General features: G+C 42.9%; 2 protein-coding genes across 7 annotated transcripts in view; one reads left to right on the forward strand and one right to left on the reverse strand.

Annotated features, from left to right (window-relative positions):
• Nucleotides 1-14,712, reverse strand: part of LOC309707186 (calmodulin-binding transcription activator 1-like) — a 55,689-nt gene extending 40,977 nt beyond the window's left edge. For all 6 annotated transcript variants that reach the window (XM_082534340.1, XM_082534339.1, XM_082534338.1 and 3 more), the window contains exons 1-3: nt 14,525-14,712; nt 11,952-12,047; nt 6,834-6,937 (exon numbers count right to left, since the gene is read on the reverse strand). In XM_082534340.1, coding sequence (XP_082390466.1) covers nt 6,834-6,937; nt 11,952-12,047; nt 14,525-14,549 — 225 coding nt within the window. In that variant the 5' untranslated portion in view covers nt 14,550-14,712. The remainder of the gene's footprint in view (nt 1-6,833; nt 6,938-11,951; nt 12,048-14,524) is intronic.
• A 3,675-nt stretch (nt 14,713-18,387) lies between these two features.
• LOC309706167 (dnaJ homolog subfamily C member 11-like) lies at nt 18,388-26,624 on the forward strand. Its single transcript, XM_082532456.1, has 16 exons — nt 18,388-18,558; nt 19,193-19,322; nt 19,417-19,490; nt 19,570-19,671; nt 19,795-19,923; nt 20,018-20,140; nt 20,608-20,681; nt 20,778-20,967; nt 21,104-21,189; nt 21,592-21,708; nt 21,806-21,961; nt 22,334-22,403; nt 22,612-22,669; nt 22,905-23,047; nt 23,131-23,260; nt 23,368-26,624. Exons 1-16 carry the CDS (start codon nt 18,484-18,486, stop codon nt 23,391-23,393), a joined length of 1,683 nt encoding a protein of 560 aa, XP_082388582.1. The 5' UTR covers nt 18,388-18,483; the 3' UTR covers nt 23,394-26,624.
• The last annotated feature ends 1 nt before the right edge of the window (nt 26,625 follows it).

Raw genomic sequence — 26,625 nt, forward strand, 5'->3', positions numbered from 1 at the left:
CAACCACAGACACCTGACCTGTAAAACCCAGTTAATCTCGTCTTCTTGTGAACTTGTGCGGGCTAAAATACCAGTATGGCTAAAACTTGCAGAATTTACCATGCACGTCCCTGTTTGCAAAAGCTTGCTGAATAATTACATTTATCAACAGGGATATTAATCTTTGAGTAGAATGGATGCAATTACTTCTTTGTGTTTCTTTACATTTTGGTTAATTTTTCCGGTCGGGTCAGCAGGACAGTATGGAAGTGGAAAATGGAAGTCACAGCAGACACAAAGTGACGCTGGGTGTAATTGGGCTATGCTTGGCTCAGAGAGAGATGGGAAGAAAGCAGGGTGGTGGGGTGGGGGTTGGGGGGATGAAGCGAGAGAGCCTGGAGGACTAATTAGTGATTATAACTTGGCGCTCTCCAAACATAAAATATTTCTCAACCCAAAAGACAGAGGAATGATTAAAAATAAAAGAATGGGAATCAAACACAAGGAGCTGTGAAACACCCCTCTGGTCCTGCGTGTGCATGTCTGCGAGTGTAGACGTATGTAGCATGCATGAGTGTGCATGTGTGAGTGTGTGTACTGGCTTCTTTGCCCCCTCATTAAACTATGCTTTACTCTGGTAAACGGCAACAGCACAGAGCTCAATGTCAACTGGAGAGGTTACAGCCATAGGCAGGCTCTGGGACACACACACACACTGACACGGATAAAGTTTCTCACCAACATGTTATCTAACAAATACTTAGGCAGCACACCCATTTTGTTTAAAAATAAAACTTTCTATAAGTTTCCAAAACCCTTATACTTCTGTCTATGTACTGACACGGCCAAAAGGAGGAAAGGAGGAGTTTGAGCCTTTCACGACCTGTGCCAGGTTGTGTTGCACTTTGGCAGTTTGCACATCAATGTCAAAAATCAAGGGCACAACTTTGGAAAGAAAATGGGGTCAAAAGGACTGTAGCTGCGCATCACCAAATCTGAAAATGAAAAAGAATAGTTTGGGCTTTTTGTTTTGAGGACTGTGCCTGTAACAGTGCCTGACAATTCAAAACAAATGACTAAGATTTGCACAAATAGTCCCTGATTTTTTTTAAAAAGGTTTGGAGTTACACATGTGTGGTATTGTGTGGGTGCAGCTGTCAGAAGAACACATTTCTCTGGAGGGGAGAGAATCAACATTAAATCATTCTGATAAGCTCCAACACTGACATGGAACGATTTCAATTATAAATAGTTTAAAAAGTTAAATAGTGACTAAACTACTACTTGTATATTTAATAGCTGCATTAATTAATTAATAACAAAGTATCAGTCAATATCACCATAATATATAATGCAAGCGTGCCAGATTTATACAAAAGGTTCAGGATAATTCCCATCAGCTGTTCCTGGATAGAAAACAAGATGACAGGCTAACAGAAAATCAGTATCTTTTTTTGTTATAGTGAATTAAACTATTTTGTATTTTACTGTCCACCCCAGTGGCTTGTATGACTGAACAGCTGGAGTACCCCCACTGGAAAAAATAAGTGTGCTAGAATGGATCTGCTGGGATTGGCTCCAGAGCCACCTCTACCAGGAATTGGATAAATGGAAGAAATTGATAGATGGAATAATGGATGGATGATTGTTTTTGTTTTTTTGTTGCCAGACAACGATGACACTGAGGCCTGGAGATGGTTACATAACAACAAAATGGGTCAATTATTGGTTCAAAATCCTCAGAGTGGTACTCGCCTAAATGAAAAGTAAAAATGCGTACATTTACATATTTTAAATTAAAATATTTAATTAAAAAACATATTGACAAATATTTCAGCTCTACTACTATGTATGACAGTTTGGGGGGAATTTATTCAGACACCCAAAGCTCCAAGTCAGAGTAACATGGAGTGAAAGAGCCCAAACCATCGAAATTGTGATGTTTAAATTGTGCATACAAAGGGGAAACTCACTGTGAAATGATGTGCTGATAGGATATATATTTCTGAACTGTAAAAGTGTTTTCAAGGATATTTCCCTACACCGCCTGTCTCCCTGGTGGGAGGTCGGTATGTGCCTGCTCATATAAGGCTAATGATGTAATAACCATGCCTCCGACTGATCCAATCAAGCTTCAGCTGAAACTATAACCTTTCAGCCACTTGGGACCGTTCTAGTTAAATAAAGACTATTGTAGCCATCTGCAGTAATTTTTATTTAGTGGAATAGGTCTGTGGGGTGGGGAGGTCAGACAGTTCAGACACAAAAAGAAGGAGCTGGGGTGAATGTGGGTTGCAAAGCAGCTTGCAGGAATAACTGAAGGGATGGTAAAGAGCTCAGGCGGCTCTGTGTAATCAACTTATCTGTTAGGACAGCTGCTGATTTTGACTATATGATCTTCCCAATTAATGCAAAATTAGTGCTTGAATATTTAATTTGGACTTTTGGATTTTACTCTAGGTTTAGCTGTAAAATTTTAGTTCTGTGTGAATTTTTTTTCCACCCACAAGAGCACTGTATGACTGCAAATCTTTATGCAAATATTCCACTATGAAAATCTGTTTTTTCTTGTACTTTTTCACACAGCATGTAACAAATTAAAATATTAGATCTACTTGGTGCTTATTCAAACATTTAAATTAATTTTATCTAACCATTCCAACACATTCACAAATATGAATGCAGGGATGAACAGCTGTAATACTCACAACACCTATTTCCCTACACCACAGTCTGAATGGAACAGAGAGGCCTGCAATAATCACTCAGGGTTTCCATAATGGATTCATCGTCTAGTAACTGACAACTGCCAATCTCCCCCAAGTGTAACTTGTTTTTCAGACATTCCTGCCTGATGTTTTAGCCACATTGGAAAAACAGGAAATATCTCCACAAACAGCGGAGTGCTGTGTATGTGCATATTTAATCCAATGTATCTGTTTAATGGCTCACAAACAACAGTAATGGCATTAATAATAAATTAAACATGCACACGTACTCACACACCAGCAACCCAAGCTTTGTTTGGTCTAGAAATTGTAGCTCCCATAAGCTGAGACACTACAGCACGCACGTGTGAGTGGGTTACTGACAGTTTTCCCTGAGATGTCTGCTCTTTACCTATTATTATTGTTGTTGCTATTATTTTTTTTAATTATCATGTCTGGTTGACATGATCGGCAACTCATTGATACCACTTGCAATCTCTCTCCTATCACCTTAAGTGTGCCGCAAAATCATGAATGGTGCACATGCATCATCAATCATATAATTAACACAAATATAAATGCGTGCGTGCACACACACACACACACACACACACACACACATACACACGCACACATTCACACACTCATGCACAATCGGTTACCATGAGAACAACTATGCACAAAAAGAGATACACACCCACACACAGGAGGCAGATGATGGTGTGGAACATATATGATTTTTGATCCACTTCTTATCACGTTATTGTCATGCAGCAACACAACCAGACAACGGGCGTGTGAGCGCCGGTAATGAGCCTCTCATCACACCACACAGCTACGTACACATCTCTGCACGATGAGAACAGCGCATTACGGCAAAAACACTGCCTGTTTCAGAGCATTTTGTTTCATATCATTAAGGACAAAATAGTACCGCTCTCACATTTGCTTTTTCCCCCCACTCGTACAGTCGAGCGACATGTGGAGCAGAGTCACATGCAGACGCGTTGTGGCACAGGCAACTGTCATCTGTGTGATGCACTGAAGTCTGTACCAACACATTTGACAGTTGCATCATTTGAATTATAGTGGGGGAGAAGCTCTGAAGTAGAAGCCTTTAAAATGCACATTAGACCACACAATGACATGCACATTTGCACAGCGTGTGTGTGCATGTCTCATATTGAACTGGAGCTTTAAAAAGAATTTTTTAACTTAGTATTCATCTCAGTCTGGCTTCTTAATATACGAGCCAGGATGTCAAGGGTCCCCACAAGAGTAATCATATCTTTTCATGAGCTTGAGTCACACGATGAAACTCTAAAGTTGGTCTTTGTCTACATTTCAAAAGTTTGATAGCCTCCTCGTGGTGGTGCTCCGAAGAATTTGCTGAAACCAAACAACGAGTAATTCCAGATGGATAGATAACACAGGCTTCACCATCAGTCTGCCCACCTGAGTGTGGTTTGTTATCTAAAACTAGTCCATAGTCTATTACCATGGACAGATACACATACACCCCCAATCTATTATTGAACAAAAGGCTCACGCCTCCGCTCAGCCCTTCAGGGAGGAATCCATCCCTCCATCCCAGAATAATTTCACACATCAGTAGATACACAAAAGAGGGAGAGAGAGCGAGAGAGAGAGAGAGGAAAGGGAAGGAAGAGAGGAAAGGACAGAGAGCAGGAGGAACGGCCTGGGTAAAAAATGTATGGGGTCACAGCTCAGTGCTTGTGGGAGACCAAGGTGTCAGGGGGAGCCATGCGTGACAAAACAGAGATCCTTTTGCGCACAGGGAAACAAACGCACATGCACACACACACACACACACACACACACACACACACACACACACACACACACACACACACACACACACACACTTGCAAAGTGATGCACATGCCAAGAAAAAGGTGAGACTAAGGACATATCAGATGAAGACATGTAAAGATTGAATCTGACTTAATAAGAGGCATTCTCGCTCAAACGAAGTCTTAATCTCTTTATCTATCACGCTCGTTTTTCGTAGCCTCACACACACACACACGCACACACACACACAAACTAAGGATAATCCTGATTCTGCATGGCTTTTATAAACAGCATGTAAAAACCCAAAAGCCATTGACGATGAGGACACCCAAAGCCAATTCTTGATTTGCTTATGTACAGACATATGGAAACAAAGAATTATATAGAAACACACACAAATGGATCTACACAGTAAATAATTACACACACACATGCATACAAATATTGAAGAGATGTGCCCAAGTAAATAAAATCTCCAAATTTAACAGCTGGCTTGACAGCTGATTGGTCCAGAAACCCCGCATCTAAAAATGTTTTGCATTACAATCTATTGTGGACATTCAACAGTACACGCAGATAAAATTTCAGGACAATGCTAATTTAATATCCTATACGCTGATGACAAAAACTGGTAGATTTCTTTGAATGTCTGCAATTCAGACAGATTAAAAAAAAGTCAACAGACAGGGGAAAAAATCAATTCTTTTGTCGCAGCAGCTTCAAAATAATCAATGGCAATAATCTAGGGTTCCTTGCGCCGGATGCACAGGCTGAAATACATACATGCACTAAACGCACAGTGAGCATACACATGTCTCCCACTAAGAAAGCACTAAGCAAGAGGAGCAGCAGACACAATGGACTGTTTAAGTATGCGGAAAACTTTATGCCTGGGTGGAAGAGGAGCTTTGAAGAAATCCGCTGAGGGACAACCAACCTCCCCCTGAACTGAGCCTGCACCTCCTCATCAGAGAGGGAGAGAGAGGCATGGGGAGTGGTGTGTGTGTGGAGGGGGGGCAGTGGTACTGGGGGTGTAGAGACAGAAAGAGATGGAGAGAGAAGAGTTGGAAGGGAGACTTAGGGAGACAAGAAGGGAGTAAGGCCAGGAAAAGGGGCAGAAACAAGGTGTGCTCGTCTAATTCAGAGCATTGTCCACAATTGCTTGTGGTTGGCTGATGTGTGGAAGTCCCTAACCGGTAGCAGTCACGTTGCTCTGAAACACACCGCAAACACACACACACCGCACATGCACACTGCTTATTCATACAAACACACTGTTCAGTAGGCACCGTGCTTAACTATGACCTTCATTGAGATGGATTGCATGAAAAATGTAATGACTTTCCTGAGAGAAAAACCACAGGCCAAATCAGCTTTGCATTGCATAATAATGCTGGACTTGGTAATCAATAACACAAACACACATCCATAATGGAGTGCACAGTCTGCACATGGAGAAAATGTCTCAGCAGAGGCCAACCACATCACAATGGATGGAGGAAACCACCAGTGGAGGGGCTGTGCGATGCATAAACAAGGAGGTATTGACGATAAATGCCTGCAACCATTTCCACCCATCAGACACTTTTCTAAGCTAACAGCTTAAGTCTGGAAACAACATGCAACTCTGAAAAGCTTTTCGCACGCCCAAAATGTTCATCTCAGGGTTATCCTTGGCCCTAAGTAAATAGCTGTCCCGAACCTAACTTGACCCAATTTTACATTCTTGGCTAAGTTATCTATTGTTCACACAGCAAAGATGATGCTAATTTTGGCCTAGAGCAAAGCGATCTCTGCTCTTTATGAATGAATGGTAGCTGTGTTTGCTTTGGAGCCAAAAACATACAACAGTTTTATCAACTTTCTCTGGTTCCATAGCAAAAAATGTATCTTACTGACCAGACCTTCTTTGAACCTAGTAAAACGCAGCACTAGAAACAATCATATCTGTACCCTCATTCCTTGTTTTTTCAGCCTATAAGCCTTATTGTTTCAGACCTCAAATCCGCTGTTTCCTATGCCCTACCCCAGAATGGTTTTGGGTTACAAAGAAAAACAGACAGCAACATGCCAAATGGAATCTATACTCTGTCAGATTTTCGCTGTGAGTTCAGGTTGCTGATGGTTGTTTTTTGGGCTTTTTTTTTTGTTACTTCCCAGTGTCACAGTTTTAGGATCCCATAATGAAAAGCTGCCATTGTGTTTGTTTACCTCCTCTTCATCTCTCAATGTGACATTAGTTAGAGATGAGTCACCAGCCAGGAAAAAAACAAAAACACTGTTCATCTTTGTGTCACAGATATTTCCCTCTTGAGTGTGTCTCATTCTCACCTCGTTGGTGTTCCAGCGATGGCGCTCCTTGGGCAGAGAGGAACATTTGGGTAGACACTCTAGCAGCTTCTTAGGAAGGTAAATCTTCAACTGGCCGGGCTCATCTGAGGTAGGGAAGAAAAAAAAGAAGAAGATTAAACAGGATAAATGACAGACGAGTAGAAAGAGAGGACTAATTGCACATTAGACACAAAGACACCTTGAGCAGAATAGCAGAATTCTTGGATATGGCAAAGGAAAATTATGAGTTAAAATTATAAGTACAATTTTAAAGGTTTGATGTGAGAGATGTGTTCTGTCCATCTTATACTTGAGTGGGATATTTGAGATTTATCAGGAATATTTTTGGCATAGCAGTGGAAAGAGATGTCTGCAAGGAAGTCTGAATGAGAAACCGATGAAGTTGGGTTTAATATTTCCACATCATCTTTATGTTACTGGGCCTTAATATAGCTTATTATCTATGTGTGATTCAAAGTGCTACACATGAAAAGGAGAACAGAAGTCCTCCAGTCGAGGTAATCAAGTTAACAATAGCTAAGCTTGCAGAGGGAGTGGCGGCTGGGTTACTTTTGGACCGCAAGTGAAGATGCACCTGGGGCCCACCCACAAACAGATTTAGATAAAGAAGAATCCATTATCATACATTATCAGTGCATTTGGGGTTGATAACAATCACAGCTAATCACAGGGGCATTACTTATCCCCATTAAAAGCAATGCTTTTCCCACAGTGTTACACACACAGTTTGGTAATGAAGTGGAGAACCCAGAATAGCTCTCCCTGTGATTTAACTAATATTCTTGTACAGGAGGCAGAGTGACGCGCGAGTAAGCAGGATCAGACCATGTACATACACATAGGGTAATGCGTCTATGTTAATCTGTTCAATAGAAATCTCCGTATTTCTAGTGTTACTAAACACTAGATAAACAAAATGCCCACTATTGAAATTTAGACCTTATTTTACTATAGTGCACATAATCTCTGTCTGTCTGTCTGCAAACTCCTACAGTCAGGACAGGAGCAATCACACTTGACACATATAGGTCCCTGAAGGGTTCACTAACCAACAGCTAGTCATTACAATAAAACCACTGTATTATTTTAATTTCACAATAAATTCTACCTTATCAATATTGAATATATTCATTACTAATATCCCCAAATTGTGACAGTATCAATAAACTGAAACAGTAAGTTTTGAAGTCAAGTTTACTATACTCTGTGATTGTATGAACTGGGATATACTAGTTAAAAGGTGCCAAAATTGATTTTTATTAAAATGCTAGCCAGATTTCTTCGCCTCTGGTTACAACCTCTTTGAGAAAATGTGTAAAAACTCTCGACAAAAAAAACATTGCAGGTTAATTTTGTTGTGTGTTTATTTATTCATCATCCACCACCCTTACATGAGTGAAAATTCAGAAATACAAGCTTCTAAACCCAAGTGCCTTTTTAAAAGGAATTATGGATGCTACCTTCTTTGCTGATTGGCGGATGGCAGTCAACGAGGTGAATATCAGGCTATATTTGTGTTAGGCTGATGAATCTTTACTGAATTCAAAATAGACACTGTAGTTTATTTTGAGTCAGTCCCACATACATTGTTTTTCTGAGCAAAAATAGCCTCCAAATGTTCACTGTTTTCTCCTGACTAATGTTTTCTAAAAACTACAGGGCCAAGCTTTTTTTTTTTAGAAAATTGCTCTGCTTTTTTTTTTTTACATAACAATATAATTGTGGCTCGTTTTCAAACATTTACGTAATTAGCAGAGGAACCAAAGGGCTGAGAGCCACAGACAGTTATACCTTATGCAGTATACAGTATAATTAATGTTGTGGAGGGCGCTATATGAGATCGCCACGGCAGAAATATAGTCATACTTGACAGCAAAGCTGATTGTTGGTGTTGAATTACCAGTGAAACTACCCCTACTGTGCTTCTCTTCCTACTGCTGTGCGCGGAGAATCACCAAAATACCGAATAGGTGCAGGGAAGGTAAAAAAATAAATAAATAAATAAATAAAATAAAATCCACCAAGTCTCAGCCTCAGGAAAATACCACCTCACCAGTGTGTCCACACAAAGACAGACCCCCTGTTATGTGTTTGTGAGTGTGTTCCCAACGGGTGTGCTTCTCAGAAGTCAAAGCGAGCAAGCACTCAAAGGTTATTGATAAGCATTTGAGTAGAGGGCGTCCATTCATGACTCCCCTGGGAAGATAGGAATTATACTCTACCTGAGGGAAGATGACAGAGCAAGAGAAAAAAGACAGATAGGTAAGGTGGGAGGGTCAGCATGGGAGACAGAGAGAGGTAAGATGACAAGGAGCCAGAAAGATGCTGTTAATGAAGAAAAAAAAAGAAATTTGGGAGACTGGAACAAACTAACACAAAGATGCAAAGAAGAAGAATAATTGCTGTAGCAGGACAGGGGAAGGGGCTATATGTGTGTGTGTGAGTGTAAGTAGCTATCTGAGCATGTGTGTGTGTGTGTTTGTGTCAGTAGGAAGTGTGTTCAGGCACGTATGCTCCCCCTAATCAATTATGCATTTATTAATAGAAGGCCTGAGAAGACAGAATTTCAAACAGCTGAACTGTGCAGCAGCTTAGTTAAACAGCTGAATGGTGCAGCTTAGTTAAAGCCTAATTTCTTTTTTAGCAGCACTCCAGCCTCTCTGCTATGAATGCCAATCAGCGTTTAGACCCCACCCCTCCTGGCTATAACCCCCTCCCTTCCTCTGCTGTTCTGAAGAATTCTCATCAGAGCCTCGCCTTTGAAATGTACCAGAACCACCACATCAAACAAGCCCGTTGCACATGCGCAGGCACGCATACACACACAAACACGCACGCATGCATACACATATGCATGCTCATACATACAAACAGACACATACAGCAGTGCCTGCTGATCAAAGAACACACATCACAGTATTTGTCCCAGAGTGACTTCTTCTTTTTTTTTTTAAACGAGTGACCTTGGTGCCCAAACCCCTTTCAAAGCACACCTTCATGGACACAACCATCATCTTAACCTGTCCTCGCATTTACTCTCCCTGCTAACGAGGAACGGAGGACCAACTTTGCAGATTTGTTGAAAGCTGATGAGCTTTTACACCCCAAAGAGTTGTATCTTGTATTTCTAACAATCCTGAACTAGAGAATGCGTCCCTGTTTTGAAAAGATTCAGCCTCAGTGCTGTTGCAATCGTCCTTTCCATCTGCTCCAAATGACTCTCGGTGGAGCCATACTATTGTGTGACATGGGGTAAAAACTTGTCTTTTGTTTTCTGGCTACCCAGGAAAATGAAGCATCCTGGGACCCAAGGAATGCACATCTAAATATGAAAATCCGACGCTGTTCGCCTTTACATTTGTATTTAAAATCATAAAACACTTTCAATACCTGCATTGCTTCGTGCGAGTCCCTCAGCAGCACGCCACAAATTCTGGGTGTACACAGATCACTCACTCACTTGCTAATCTAGTAAAAACGAGTCCAAAAGAGTGACAATGCCTGAATGCTAATGTGAAACTGATGGCTCATTAAGTCATATAGAGGTATGTGAGCTAAAGACCGAAAATGTTCGACCAAAGTGAAACATTGCTTTGGGTACACTATCAAATGCCACCATTTAGACTGGAATCACACAGAAGAGCGGCCTCCGACTGATGAATATTTTACCTCATAAAACTGTCATCTCCATATTTAACACAGAAACAAGCCAATGCCCTTGTGAGATGGCTGTCAGTTAATTATAAAACTCTCCTCAGTAAAGAGAGAGAAAAACGCTCCAAATGCAACTCTTAACTCTCCCCCTACTGATATTAGGAGGCGTCAGGGGAAATTTTCACATTTTCCCCCTTTTCGGGATGAAATTAATGTGACAGAAAGAAAGGCTCATTGCACAGCAGCTAGATAGAGGGATGGCAGGGAGGAGGGTGAGAGGAGGGCAGCAGGGAGAGCCAGGGCACGGAGAAGATGGTTTGGGGGGTGGGGGTGGCATGGGATGAGTGAGAGTGCAGGAAGAGGGGAGGAGAGACGAGAAAAAGAGGGAGAGCAGGGGGCGGAGGGGGGGAGATAGAGAGATGGGCGTGCATGCTAATTTTATCATTCTGCTGATAAACTTTTCCTCCAGTAATCCTCCAGCTGGGACGTGAGAACAGATAGGAGACAGGGATAGGCTCGGGAAGCCTTGGTTTTTATTAAACAGTCATCAGAAATAGAACCCTCTATTCTATTCTATTCTATTCAGTCCAGCTTTCATTCCCTGTTCAGCATGGTCTGGTGCAGAAATGAATAAGGGGTTGAAGTAAGGGGTGGACAGGGTTGTTGTTGGGGTGGGTGGTGTTTAAATATACCCCCCAACACCACCACCACAACCACCACACTCCTAACCCCCTCCACTGCTAGCCATCACTTCACTAAATGTCCGTCTGCTCCTCCTCGCATCTGTTTATTTTCCTCCAATTTGTCCCTCTAACACACATGCACACAGAGGCACACACATGCATTTGCTCCATGTCCTCTGGAATCAATAGCCAATCAAAGCAATCATTGCCTTTATAGTCTGTCTAACAGACAAAAGCAATCGCACACATGCTTGCTACACACTCACACACATCCGCGGCCATGCACCGACCCCAGATTACACACTCCATCTCACTTCTAGTTTAACAAGGCCCATTGAGGATTATAGATACATAATGCCATGTGTACAGATTAGGTGTGACAATAAACTACTGACAGCCAAAGTAAGCCCTGCCTTCTGTATGGCTATGTGCAGGAGTGTGTGCGTGTGCCCACTAATACTGTACTGGCATGCATGAATAAACATGATGTGTAACAGGGCTGAATTGGAATGACGTCTCAGCAGAGAGAAATAGAGATAGTGTGTGTATGTGTGTTTGTGCGTATGCGTAAGAGTGATCAGTTACAGGGCAGATGAGGAGGAGACCTCAGTTCCCGCATCGCATCATTCTGCCAGAAGGCTTTTATGCTTGCTCCCAGAGTCACCCTGTGCTACAGACAAATGTGCGGGTGGCACTTAAACACCCTCACAGACAGACATGCACACACAAACTGCGCCAAGAGTGTTTGTGTGACTCTTACTGTTGGCTTCAGTGTCGTCACTCTTGGGAGGGGTGTGTCCAGTGTAGCCAACAGCAATCCTGACCATTCGCTCTGGATTTCTTATCTTCTTCAGTCCTACAAAAAGAGAAAAAGAAGAAGAAGAAAAAAAAAACAGGGACATATTTAGGAGACACTTCAGGCTTTGGTTTCCTTGGCAGTCGTACACCTCACCTCATTCTTTCTCCTCTTTAAGCCCAGAAACAAAACTCCAAGTGATATGCATGTGGGCTGATCCATTTTCTGATCCACTAACTTGCATCCATCGTGTCCCCTGATCGATTGGCCACAGAAGATACACTGCCTCTGTGTGTGTGACTAACTTGTTCCCAGCTTTAGTTTCTCTTCACTCTCATCATTTCTCTGTTTCCCTGACCACTGTTGCTATGATACAAAGTAGACCAACCAGCACAGAGGGAGATGGTCTTCCAGGCTATATGGTGGATGTTGTTCTGATGCCCACTGGTGCCATCCACATCTACCAGGCAGGGGGAAGAGTGGAAGGCTGTCTCCTGCCTTCGTCGCCACAATTCATTTGGCTTTCATTCAGCAAGGCTCAGACTTTTAAATCATTATACCCAGACTACACGCAACACTGAAGGGGCAATGGATAAAACTCCAACACACTGTGAATCTGTTTGCGTGAGTAGGTAGGGTATAGTATGGGCAGGGGGGAAGGTTTAATATTTATGTGGTACACTGCCTGCTGATCTGCCCATGGGCCTTTTGTCTCATCAACAGTTCTAGTCTTTTCACGCAACGGGACTCTCAACCCACGGCCTTCCTTTCGCCTTTGGCAACACTCTGCATGCTTGCTTGCACGCATGGATGTATGTATATGCGTGCCTGACTTTAAGTGCTGTACACACGATGTACTGCAGAAATGCATGATGGTAGTTCAAGTGTTGCCAAAAATTGCCCCTTTGAGAAATCTTGCTCAGTGTTGCTCCCTAGTGGAGAGAGTGCTGAAAGCTCTCGCTGACAATTTTACTACAGCTTTGATTATTTAACCCCCCCCCCCCCCCCCCCCCCAAAAAAAAAGAGTTTTCCATTAATTAATTAATTAATTTTAATTGCTAAGGAACTGTGGTGTCTGTAGCAAGGGTTCTCAAACTTTTTGAGGCGAGGGAGAAGATATTCTCAGGACTGCCTCACAAAAACTAAAAACAATTTAGATGGTTTAGGTGTAACATCACTTTTCAGAGCAAGCTGATAATGAAAGGTATGCAACAGCAAGAACTGTCTATTAGACACTGAGAGAAATGACTGGTTTCATGACAGATTGACAGGATGTGTCATAGCCATATCAGGGTTTATATTGGGCCAACACAAAGGGAGGGAGTAATGTACACAATATGCTTGTTTTGTTGGCATAAATGGTCCCCCATCTGTGTATATATATATCCACTTTTTAATGAAACAACACAATTTTATGATCTACTATAAATTAATTTGGGACACCTGAGGGGGACAGACCCCGTTTAGAGAGCCATTGATCATTTACAACACAGTCTGCTGCTAAGTTTGCTGCCCTCTTTTGTAAATTTAACCCTTCGTGGCATCAGCAGTGCTTTAAAGACACAAAACGAAAGAGGCGCTGTGAACAGAGTAACAACCAGGGGGTATTTATAAAGAAATGTCAAACACCACGCGTAAAGAACTCACAAGTTGACACAGAGATAACATTGCAACCCTTAAATAATTCATGAATGAATAAATAGTAGTCTCAATGAAATGGTGACTGTGTGTGAGAGATGATAACGACCTCAAGAGTTTACTTAAGGGAGTAAAAACACAAACAAACAACGACCACAAATGGGGGGGGGGGGCTGGAATCATTATGACCTAAAACTGACACACATACACACCAACCCCTCCCAAACCTATATGCAGCCAAATTCTCACCTTCAGCGCCTTAGCAACCATAAGGACACATTAACACTGAAGGGACAAAACACACACACACACACCGAAACACACACCGATTGTGATTAAATAAATACACAGCTGGTCGAGGAGGTTGCGTGCCTGTCAGGAAAGAAATTAGCAATTCAGTGGTCTACTTTATGCTTAAAGAGAGACACGGACACACACACACGCACACACACACACACACACACACACACACACACACACACACACACACACACACACACAGAGCAGCATCTGAATTCCTTCAGCGTGAACCACTCTTCTCTTTTCCTCTCATCCTCCATCCCCTTAATGCTAAATGCTTAAAAAGCATTCATAAGCCAGCTACTCGAGGGGGAAACGCTGGCAAGCATCGGACGGTGAAAAACTACCGTATCCCGAATCAGCCAGAGCCCACCGACAGGACAACTCTCCTCCTGTTATTTATTTGCTTTCGGTTAACCGTGCTCCACACAGTCGCTGGTTCAGCACCAGCCTCGGTGTTTTCGGGACGGGCTAAAGGAGAGGGAAAGCCCCGCCGCTATCTCTGCCCTCCTCTATCCCTCCGTCCCTTCCTAGCCTCGCATGAAACCCGAAGAGCGGGACTCCGGCACCTTAAATAAAAACCGTTATTTCTCTCTTACCTTCCGGCTTGTTTTCGGCAGCCATTTCCCCTCCGCCGCGCGCCTCATCCCTCCTCCTCCTCCTCTTCCTCCTCCTCCTCGACTCGACCTAGTGGTAGTGGGAGGGGGGGGTGGTGATGGTGGTGGTGCCGGTGAGGGAGGTGGGGGGGAGGACCACGCGCGTGCACAACGAGGACAGCTCAAGGAGGGGGGCGGGGCTGAGAAGAAGGGGTGGGGAGGGTGAGCCTGCCGCGTTCAGCGCGGCTATTGGTCCAAACAGAGAGGACTGACAGCGGGGATCCGTGATGGTGACTCGCGGAATTCACCATCCCTCCGCTTGTTCCCCTTGACCACGCCCCCTCCTCGCCGTTCACGCGCACTCTTTCTCTCTCTCTCTCTCCCTCTTACCCCTCTCACGTCACTGAACGACGTCTGTATTCGAGGACACCTTGACAGCCTCCCACAGCATCATCATCATGCTCATCATCATCTTCTCTCCCTCACACACACACGCGCGCACACACACTCGCACGCGCACAACAGGCCTACACACATATACGTTACGCGCGCACAGAAACTCTCGCTAGCGAGCGCGCGCTCATTTCTTCACACGCAAACCCAGTGGACTGTTGAGAAAATGCGATGTAAGGTCGCGTCTCGCCATAAATTATGAACCCCTCTTGAATCTAAATGAAAAGAACTGCCTGAAAGAGAGTTTTTTGACGCGCGTGGGCTGCCGGGTGCTGTCATTCGCCGTGGTGCTGAAGCTCGCGGTGCTGAAAGGACAGCTCCACACGCGCCTACACAGAGCTGCGTGCACTCACTACCTGCTTTCTTTGAGCCATGTTATTAAATGGGAGCCATGGCAGGTCAGATGAAAACTTGTGGGGTGGAAGGAAAAAAAAACATGCCCTCCTCCATACTCGTCCTCCTGCTCAGCGTGCGGGATGAAATGTCGCTGCTGATATCTTTGCGTAAAGTTTAGTTTATAACGAGCCTATCACAATATCCTCACTGACAGGCTATTTATAATTCTGCCGTTTTATGCGATGCTATCCTTTTCTAAATAGTAGGGCTTAACTGGGATCATTATGTTCTCGTTTCCAGCCCACACTGTCACTCTGTGCCTCGGGGTAGAATATCGCCTTTGCACCAAAGCCTTGTGTTTGACAGAGACAATCCTCTCCACAGACACGCTTCACGGAAAACAGAGGTTTTGAATGGTTCGTCCTCGGCTACGTGTGCTTTGCGCAGCCTCGGGGTGCAGAGACACACTAGGTACTCGAGATCAGCGGAATTCAGAGATGGTGAACGACAACGACAAACGTGTAGCGGTGTAATAAGAAAGAAAGCAAATGTTTAATGTTGCATTTATGTTATTTATGTCAGGGTGGAGCTCACTGTTCATACCAACACAGTATGGCACTTTCTATTCAGCCAAAGATGAGATTACTTTTTAACCAAAAATATATAGTACTTCAAGAGTACTGGATACATGAGTAATCACTGGCACTTGTCCAGTGTTATGGTGAAGAACAGGGGTGTCAAACATATGGCCTGGGGCCTGGAAGCGGCCCACTAGAGGGTCCAATTGGCCCACTGGATGACTTTGCAAAGTGTGATCAAGTCATTATTAACTCAATGTGTTTTTTTCTTTCATGAGAGATTTATATTGTTCCTGGTGTGATGCCAGCGTTATTATACAAGAGTGAAAATGTACAGAAAATAACAAATGTTAGATCCCGGTAGGTTGTTTGGATCATAAAGACATAAAACACTCACAAAAAACTTTTATTTCCCCACAAAAACTCCACATGTGGCGGTTTTGTGAGTTTATAGCCTCACTATGATCTTTAAATTGTAATGCACATGCAATGACGGTGTAATGACCATGTCAGACGTACTTTTCTTAAGAAATTTCAGACTTTTCACCTTTTTTGTAAAGCAATGGCTGGTTAAATGCGACTTTTAGAAAGAAATGTTTTCAAAGTGTTTTGTAGAGAAATTAACTGGGGTGTTTGTTTTTTCATATGTTATTATGCAAAGGTTTTGGTAGTCCCAGCCTACTTAAGATCAAACTGGGCTGACATGAAGTAAAATGAATTTGTCAGCCCTGGTTTAGAGAGTGAATCACATGATGGTCTTAGGTTTTTTTCATGTAATATCACCTGTTTCATGTTAATATATACTCACTTATTAACATGAGCTAATCCAGGGGGTAAATGTTTTATATATGTTTTAATTGGTGTGTGGAAGTGTATACGCACTTCTATAAATGAGATGAGAAATAGGTTATCCCATATTTGGGAAATTCTTTCATTGCAACAGTTGAAATTCACAGGGCAAGAGGCGGGGTACAGCCAGAACAGGTAGCCAGTCTGTTACATGGCCAGTTGATCAATAATAATAATAATAATAATGATGATAATAATAATAATAATAATAATAATAATAATAATAATGTGTGGTCTTTCTGGAAGCTGAATAATTCGGTTAAGGATGTTGCTCTGTTGCCTGTCTAGTGAGTGGTGCAGAGGGTGGTTAAGGTTTTTCTGTGATTTTAGCTTCAAAAATATTCCGGGTTGCAGACAATAACAGAGCCAGCTTTCCTAAACAATTATACAGTCTATCCGTGTCACCAGCTCTGATGCTTCTCATCCCGCAGCAGCACGCTGTGCTCACCACAACTGAGTGAGAAAAAACTCCAAGATTTTGCTGCACACATTGAAGGATCTCAGCTTCCTTAGCAAAACAGAGCCTGAACAGTCTGTGTTGACTTTCCATTTGAGCTTTTTGTCAATGCAGGTGCCCAGGTACTTGTACTCCTCCACATTAACATCCTGTCCCACACGGGTCGTGTAACTGTCTGTTTCCTTCTTAAATTGATCACCATCTCTCTTCTGAGCTATTAACATTCAGAAACAGAGGATTCCTGTTAGACCACTCTACAAAACCGTCCACTAGCACTCTGCAAACCTCGTCCTGCCCATCACTAATACATCCAACCACTGCAGAACTGTCAGAGTATTTCTGTAGGTGGCATGACCTGGAGTTGTGCTGAGAGTCTGAGGTGTACAAGGTGAACAGGAATGAAGACAGCACTGTCCCCTGTGGAGCTCCTGTACCGCATATCACCTGATCTCAAAGAGCACTGCACATTTTCACATACTGCAGCTGGTCTTTTTGGTTGTCAGTAATTCATGAGTTGTTGAATGTGTGCATTTACTGACATTTCCTGTAGTTTCTTTCTCAGCAGCAGCGGCTGAATCATGTTATATGCACTATGGAAATCAAAGAGGGTGATCTTCACCATGTCGCTCTCTATAGTATGTAGATGACTGCAGATTTAATCTGTATTCAAACTGCAGAGGGTCAAGAGATGTCTTCACCCATGTCTTAGTTGGCAACTAGCCTGTAGTCATTGAGCTCTGAGGGTATCAACAGTGATTTGGTTGTAAAATCTGATTCTGGTCTTTTATCTAAGGATAAATGTAGTGGAGTACATAGTACTCAGTTCTCCTTCTAAATATAGTGTAGAAATATAAGGCTGCAAAATGAAATGTCCAAGGAAAGGAAGTAGTAGACTCAAAGAGGCTATTATTAGCGATGCACAGATTGTGAAATGTTTAAATTACTATAAGGCCAAGAACCAATGCCAGTAACAAGATTTTATTTACTTATTTGTTTATTTATTTATTATTTCTTCCACTGTACTTCTTTTTAGATAGTACATAATTTGTTAAACACCCCGAAATCTGTCATAGCCAATCACAGTTGAGTGTTTGGCGCACATTCAAATTGAAGGATGACAAAAAAAAAGTCATAAACTGACAACATACATTTTATAAAAAGCCCTTTTCTCCTTGTATGTATACAGCCAGCAGAGGACGACAGAAAGACAGCGGCTCCTCCTGTGACTGACCAATGAGCTCCCAGAACACTGAACGAGTGGGCGGGACCGAACCGGACCAAACGCAAACATGGCGGCTCCCTTAGATGATGATATTGAGTCTAACAATCAGGACTTCTATTCACTGCTCAACGTTAGGAAAGAGGTAAGGTTAGCTTCGTGTTTATCAGTGATGTCCGACGTCAGCGGACTTTTTGCTGTGACCTCTGTGTTGGGTTTTAATGAGAAAGCCTTCTGCAGCCCGTGTGCTCTCATCCTCCAACCGAATAACGCTTCTCTCAGTCGGCACCATCGTCGTTAGAGGTTGAGACCGGTCGAACACCGGCAGGCTGTCTATCTACTTTACATGGAAGTAGGCGCTGGCAGAAATGCTACGATCGTCTTGAAGAACATCCTCTGAAATCTGAGTTTTCCTAAAAACTGGGGCGAATATGAGCTGTGTGGATTGTAGTTGCTCATCTAAGTAACATTAGATAGCATTAGGTACACAGGGGCAGACTCCTTAGCTTAACGCGTAGTGCATTATTACGCTTTTTGTTAATGGCTTTTTAATGTAAACGCCTGCTGACTGTTTTTCACTCTTGAATTTGGACGCACTAATGCAGCAGTGGTGTTTCAGCTCTCAATTAACTGATTAGTCAGTTAATTGATTGAACAGACATTAATTCAGGAGGCTGTGGCAATTATTTTCAGGCAAAAATACCCAACAGTTGCTGTTTTAATCAGTTTAATTAGTCAGCCATTCTCAGGGGTGACTCTTGTCCTGTCTCCTGCCACAGGCCACAGCTGAGGAGCTAAAGGCATCATATCGGAGGCTATGTATGCTCTACCATCCAGACAAACACAGAGACCCAGAGCTGAAAAGACAAGCTGAGCAACTTTTCAACCAGGTTCACCAAGCTTATGAAGGTGAGGAATCTCATAGTTGTAAGGCATTTAGTAGGTATAGTTGAACTTGTGAAATGAATTGTCTGTCTTCGGGATCTGCTTTCCCTCTGCTCAGTGCTGAGTGATGCTCATTCCAGAGCTATCTATGACATCTTTGGGAAGAAAGGGCTGGAGGTGGAAGGCTGGGAGGTATGTTTCCAAACATAATCTACTTTTCTTGCATTTGAGTGCTGTGTCTGCGTCACCTGCACTTTGTGATTCTGTGTAGGTGGTGGAGAGGAAGAGGACACCGGCAGAAATTCGAGAGGAATATGAAAGGCTACAGAGAGAGAGAGAGGAGAGGAGACTGCAGCAAAGAACAAACCCTAAGGTTTGCAGCATCATAACAGCACGAAACAGCCCTGTTTCCACGTTCATTGCATTATGTCTCCCACTCTTTTCCTTTTTTCTTAATTAATCCTGTCAATCTGTTTGTCACGGCATCATTATTCAGGGCACCATCAGCGTTGGTGTGGATGCAACGGACCTGTTTGACCGCTATGATGAAGACTTTGAAGAGATGCCAGGAGGAGGCTTTCCTCATATTGAAATCAACAAGATGCATATTTCTCAGTCTATAGAGGTACAACAAACATTCACTTAGCCATTACCGTCCACCCACGTGCTAGCCTGAGCCAAGATCACATCGGTATTCTGTGCTGTCTGTCTTTTTGCAGGCTCCTTTGACGAACTCTGACACAGCAGTGCTGTCTGGTTCGCTCTCCACGCATAATGGGAACGGAGGAGGAAACATTAACATGACCGTGCGCAGGGTTATGTCAGCCAAGGGCTGGGGGGAGGTACGCACAAGCAGACACATTTACAGAGAGAAGCACATTAACGTTTTGTTTTAATGAGTAGGAACTTGTCCATCCATCTCATTATACCTCTGAGGAAGTCTGTGTGTCTATCCAGGTGTTTGGGCACATTGTCTCAGGAATGCTTTAAAGGAATTTTTTAAAAATGTAGCACAGATGTCCACCTGGATTTGAGGAGAATCTGGGTAGAATGTGGTGGCCAATGATCAAGGTCATTGTGACCTTAAATACATGCACCTTTAAGCTGAAGTGATTGTACAGATCTTCCTTGGTTGAAGACCAAATGGAAACTTTGATGTAACTTGCACTTTAACTAGTTGGGAATCATACACCTGCAAGCTGGTAATTCTTGCAGACATGATGTATGTAATGCGTAAGGCGGTAGGTTCAGTTTTTGTAGCCTTCTACAATCTCTTCTTTCCGTGCACTTGCATCTGCATTTGTTGCAGGTGGAGTTTGGTGCGGGAGACATACTGGGACCTCTTATTGGGTTAAAGGTGTTTCGCAATGTCACACCACGGTGGTAAGACCCAACTTTTTGTCAATAATGCGTCAAACTGCAAAACTGCATTCTCCTTTCATATCTCCTTTCTGTATGATTTTTTTTTTTTCTGTTCAGTTTCATGACAGCCCAGTGCGGTTTACAGTTCTCACCTCGAGGTTTGCGACCGAGTTGTTCTCTGATGACAGCGCGGCACCTGGATCAGAACACCATGGGTTATCTTCAGTGGCGCTGGGGGCCCAACAGCGCCATGACTACCAGCCTTGTCCGAGACACCAAGAGCAGCCACTTTACTCTAGCTCTGCAGGTACATTCAAAGATAAGCATGCACACACAGGCTGCAGCAGTACTACGTCATTACTTTTATTAATTTGATCATTTTTTTCCTTATTATTTCTATTCTTTATTGCTGTTCTCCTGGCTTTCCAACCTGCATTGTCCAGCTGGGCGTGCCACACTCCTACCTGATGATGAGCTACCAGTACAAGTTCCAGGATGAAGACCAGACCAAAGTTAAAGGATCTGTGAAGTATGTGTGTAAAAAGTGTCCTATACATGCAAAAAATAGTTTGCTGATATTGTGTTTGGGGTCATTGCCCAGTTGCATGTTTATGCTGTGTTTGGTTTTATTCAAACATACAATGAAAGTTATAGAAATATAATTTTACTTTTTCTTTTTGTTAGCATATTCAATATCATAACAATAGCTTATTCACAGAGCTAATACAGATTAAGACATGATCTGTAGTTGTTGCATTAATGGAGACATTATTTTAAAAGGTAATGTAACATTTAAAACATGCTGTTTTCTCACAACAGTGATCACCACTTATAGTAGCTCTAAAAGTCCAATTGTGGCCATGCTATTCTCTTTACTAGCTGCCTAGTTTCATTTATCTCCCTGTTCACTTTTGTATCCCCGTGTTTCTAGGACAGGCTGGTTTGGCACTGTGGTAGAATATGGAGCAGAGAGAAAGATCAGCCGACACAGTATACTGTCAGCCACTGTCAGCATTGGGGTCCCGCAGGGAGTTACACTCAAGATCAAGTACGGGCCATCTACAGTGTGGTCTCACTCTACTGTGTGTCTTTGCCTCACTGCATGATTATCTTATAAGAGTGTGCTTACATTTGGGCTTATGTAGGCTGGCACGTGCAAATCAAACATACCTGTTCCCAGTCCATCTGACTGATCAACTGCTGCCCAGCGCCGTCTTCTATGCCACTGTGGGACCTCTGCTGGTCTACATGGCCGTCCACAGGCTGATCGTTATCCCGTACACACAAGCACAGAAAGAACAGTGAGTAAATGTCCTCTGCCTCAAACAGCATCTCACATTGTCCCAGCAGAAGAAACTCTTGGTTCCAGGCTTGTTCTCAAAAACTCGTAAATAAGAAAAGATAATTTTCTATTAATCATCACCTGGTTCTCCTCTACTTTTCTGTATTTGATCTATGTTTTTTTTTTTTTACACTTAATGAATAGCATGATGGCCAAACTTTACACATCAGATAAAGGTGATCAACTCTGCTGTAGGGGGGAAAAAAGAGCAGCATTTCTATTGCGGGTGTTGTTAATACTAGAGGGATTTCTTTCATGCTTACACTGTCATCACAGACGCCTCCAATGTGAATCCCAGCGGGTGATTGTTGTCTGTCTCTGTGCCTCTCAGAGAGCTGGAGCTGCAGAGGAAGAGCTCTGCCACAGACATCGCCAAGAAGAAGCAGGAGGCAGAGTCTGCTGTGAGTACTCGCATGCTGAAACACAGTTCTTTATTGTGTGTGGGGGATAATTGATCATTGTTTCTGAGTTCAGCTCTCCTCATTATGAACTCATGACTGAATCTCGCCAGAAAAGCTCGCTACAATCCTATCCTGATTTTGCTCTCTTTCTAACCCCCCTCTCCCCTCCTGCCTTCCCTATTTTTTTTCTCCCTCGGCTCCTCTGCAGGTTCTGCTGATGCAGGAGTCTGTGAGGAGAATCATAGAAGCAGAAGAATCCAAGATGGGTGAGAGTATATACACACACACGCACACACAATAAAATCATTGCACAGTGTGGAAAAACTGATGTTTCTTTAAGTTTGTATCCACTCAAAACTTGGTAAGAATCCATATATTTGAAACACATGTCAAAGTAGCTGTCACACTACATAATGCACTGTAACTTTAGATCCTGTCTGTCTGACTCCCATAACGTCATTGCTGTGAAGCCAATCATGATGGACGTATATTACCTTTTAGGCTTGATCATCCTGAATGCTTGGTATGGGACGTTTGTGTCAGACACCAGCCAGAAGCAGGAGAAAGCCAAAGTCATCGATGTGACCGTGCCTCTACAGTGCCTCGTCAAAGACTCCAAACTCATCCTCACTGAGGCCTCTAAGGTGCGTCAAACCAAACGAAAGTTTCTTTCCGCATCTGATGTACATCTGCATGCATTTCTTTTAAACTGTTTCTCTGTGTGCAGTCAGGGTTGCCCGGTTTCTACGACCCTTGTGTAGGCGAAGAGAAGAGTCTAAAATTACTCTACCAGTTCAGGGGTGTCTTGCACCAAGTCATCTCTGCAGACACAGAGTCGCTACGGATACCCAAGCAATGTTAGTATGCGAGACTATTAAGAGTAACATTATTTACCATAGTATTCAACAGCACAGCATCTGCTTGCATCCGTGTTCAGATTACTAGTGTGTTTTTGTCTCATCAGCTCACAGAATTGAGTCCGAGTCCTAGAGGGCAGCGCTGTCGGAGTACGGCGAGGCAAACGGACTGTGTGAACAGAAGAACCCAAGAATGGAGGGGGTCACATCGAAAATAAGCTGGCCTCTCTCCTCTGGCCTTCTTCTGTTGTGACGTTAGCAAATCCGATAGTTCCTCCACTCATGTTTTCCTGTGGGCCAGCAGAATTCAGTCAGCACTGACAAGGTGTTGCCCTTTGTGTCCCCACACCTGAGAGAGCTGCTCAAATACCTGCCTTCTGCAGGGGAGAAGACCCTACAACCCTACAGACCTACAACATAGATTTATATATGCACTACACAAGAGGGCCTGACACTCCCTAAATGATGAGCTAAAAGTGGGGGCTCTACTTTACCCCATATCATTGTAGTCTTTGTCCTATATGTGTATCACATTGATAGTTTTGATCTAATATTGGTATGGCATAGTCATTGCAATAATTCATGTAAATGTTTCTGGTCGCAGATCACGTCTCACTAACCCCGAGGCTAGCCACGACTGAGGAATGACTAAACTCGAGTTTGTTTTTTTTTTTTTTTTTAATTTCTCATCATCCGCTCAAAAAAAAATCATCCTAATTTATTTATGATTTTAGTGCCGCTATCTGCTGCTCACTGCGGTGCCGGTCGGCAGGTGTTAACTGGTGCTCTGAACTTGTATCTGTGAAGGCTGAGATGTAGAAGAAAGGGGAGGGCTTGCTCGGGGAGGGAACGCGGCAGTTGCCCTTTAATGGTAGAGTTCCAACTGAAGAGAGGGAGAGAAGCTCAAATTCCACATATTGATTTTTAATATCTATTCTAGACTGCAATTTAAAGGCAGAAATTCAGCTTGGATTTGATTTGCGTCAGTGTTTATTGATTGACTGTGTAGCTGCAGCCAAAACAGAATTTTCTATAAGGACTTTAAATACAGTGAAGGTTATAGTTTGTACTTCTCTGATGTATATCTGGAACAAATCCAGTGGTAGCAGTAAAATACTGGCATGGATTTGAAACATTTGGATTATTTTGTAATTGGTTGGATGCAAATTGGAGAAGATCAGCACTTTTGCCACATGTAGCTCATTTGCTGCTGATGTAATTTATTGAGCTTAACACGTTGGCTATGAAATCAAGCCCAGCTGCAGTCACAGATCAGATGATTCCCCCTTTACACTCCACAATTGCCATATCTGTAATAGGGCTGTGCATATGCAAGCCACTTTACAATCCACCTCTACCTTTCATGGTTTGTATTGATCTGAATTGATCATTCTTATACACTATATTGCCAAAAGTATTTGCTTGTCTGGCTTCACACACTTTTGAACAACCCGTTTTTAATCCACAGAATTTAATATGATGTCGGTCCACCCTTTGCAGCTATAACCGCTTCAACTCTTCTGGGAAGGCTTTCCACAAGGTTTAAGAGTGTGTTTATGGGAATTTGTACATTTGTGAGGTCAGACATGATGTTGGATGAAAAGGCCTGGCTCACAGTCTCCGCTCGAATTCATCCCAAGTGTTCCGTCAGGTTGAGGTCAGGACTCTGTGCAGGCCAGTCAAGTTCTTCCACACCAAACTTGCTCAACCGTGTCTTTATGGACCTTGCCCTCCCCTCCCCACACTGTTCCCACAGAGCCCTCCACCAAACTTTACACTTGGCTTGATGCAGTCAGACAAGTACTGTTTTCCTGGCAACTGCCAAACTCAGACTCGTCCAGTGGATTGCCACATATAGAAGCCTGATTCATCATTCCAGAGAACACGCCTCCACTGCTTTAGAGTCCAGTGGCAACATACTATACACCACTGCATCTGAAGGTTTGTATTGTACTTGGTGATGTAAGGTTTGGATGCAGTTGCTCTACCATGGAAACGCAATCTGTAAAGCTCTCTACACACTATTCTCTAGCTAATCTGAAGGTCGTGAAATTTGCAGATCTGTAGCGATTAACTCTGCGGAAAGTTGGCCGTCTCTGTGCACTACACACCTCAGCATCTACTGACCCTGATCTGTGATTTTTATGTAGCCTACCACTTTCTGGCCGAGTTACTGTCATTGCCAAATGCTTCCACTTTATTATAATAACAACTATGACAGTACCACGCTTGAATTCACTGAGCTTCTGAGAGCGACCTGTACTTTCACAAATGTTTGTAGAAGTCGTCTGTATGCCTAGGTGCTTGATTTTATACGCCTGTGGTCATGGAAGTGATTGGAACACCTAAATTCAATGATTTGAGTGGGTCAGTGAACACTTTTGGCAATATAGTTGTCAATAATATCTACTCTATTTTGTGTCGGGGTCCTTCTGCTGCTCTCTGAGGTGGAGAGACCGTAGAACAGAGGCACATGTTTCCATTGACTCTAGAGGTTTTGGGCAACTGAACCGTAGCCTCACCAAAACCACAAAGCTATATTGTCTAAATTAGGTGTTACAGTGTTTTAGTTTGTCATATTTTAATTTAATACTATTCTCCCTGATGCTTTCATTGAAAACAAATCAGACTCACACTCATTTTAAGCGACACGCCACTCTATAGTTGCAGAGGGCTTGTATTACTATCGTTTAGATGATAAAAATAATATTTTTCTCCCTTATTCACAAAGCGTCGCCACTGCAGGTAGCACCACAAAGTTAATTTGGCAGATTTTCACACCACCTCAATTCCTCGGGGAATTCCGACACATTCCCCAAGGGATTTGTCTTCTCTTAGGACTGAACCCGGGATCTTTTGCTTGCAAGGCGAATGTGTTCTGAAGCCACTTTATGTGGTCATACATGCACTAATTCTCCTTGGCTGTTATTTGCTCCTCTTAATGGTGAGGGAAAGGCAAAATATCCTATGATACACTTAACTGTTGAGAAATTGGTAGGTGATGTAGCATAAAAGTCCCAAAGATTTTAAGATTAGTTGCACCCTGCTCCTGTTTATTTTGGTGTATTGAAAGGGAGAGCTGTTATACTGCTCTTTGGTTGGGATTACTCTTTCAGCGTCCATTTTGCACTAATTGTTTGTAGTATTTGTCTTATGTTGTTTTAAGTGTGATGTAAAGGTTTCTTGGTCAAGTCATCTGTCACCTCTGCTCTGGTGCCACCCTGAGGCCTGCAGAAAGAGTGCTCCCTGCTGTTACATTCCAACCCATCATCCAAACTGACTGGCCGTAGTATTTAAATGTTATGAATGGTTTCAGGAGCCCGTTTTTGTGTCCTGTAAAGACAATAAACATGATTAAAAGATGT

Source organism: Aulonocara stuartgranti (genome assembly GCF_965226115.1).
Source record: "Aulonocara stuartgranti genome assembly, chromosome: 5".
Taxonomy (NCBI): domain Eukaryota; kingdom Metazoa; phylum Chordata; class Actinopteri; order Cichliformes; family Cichlidae; genus Aulonocara; species Aulonocara stuartgranti.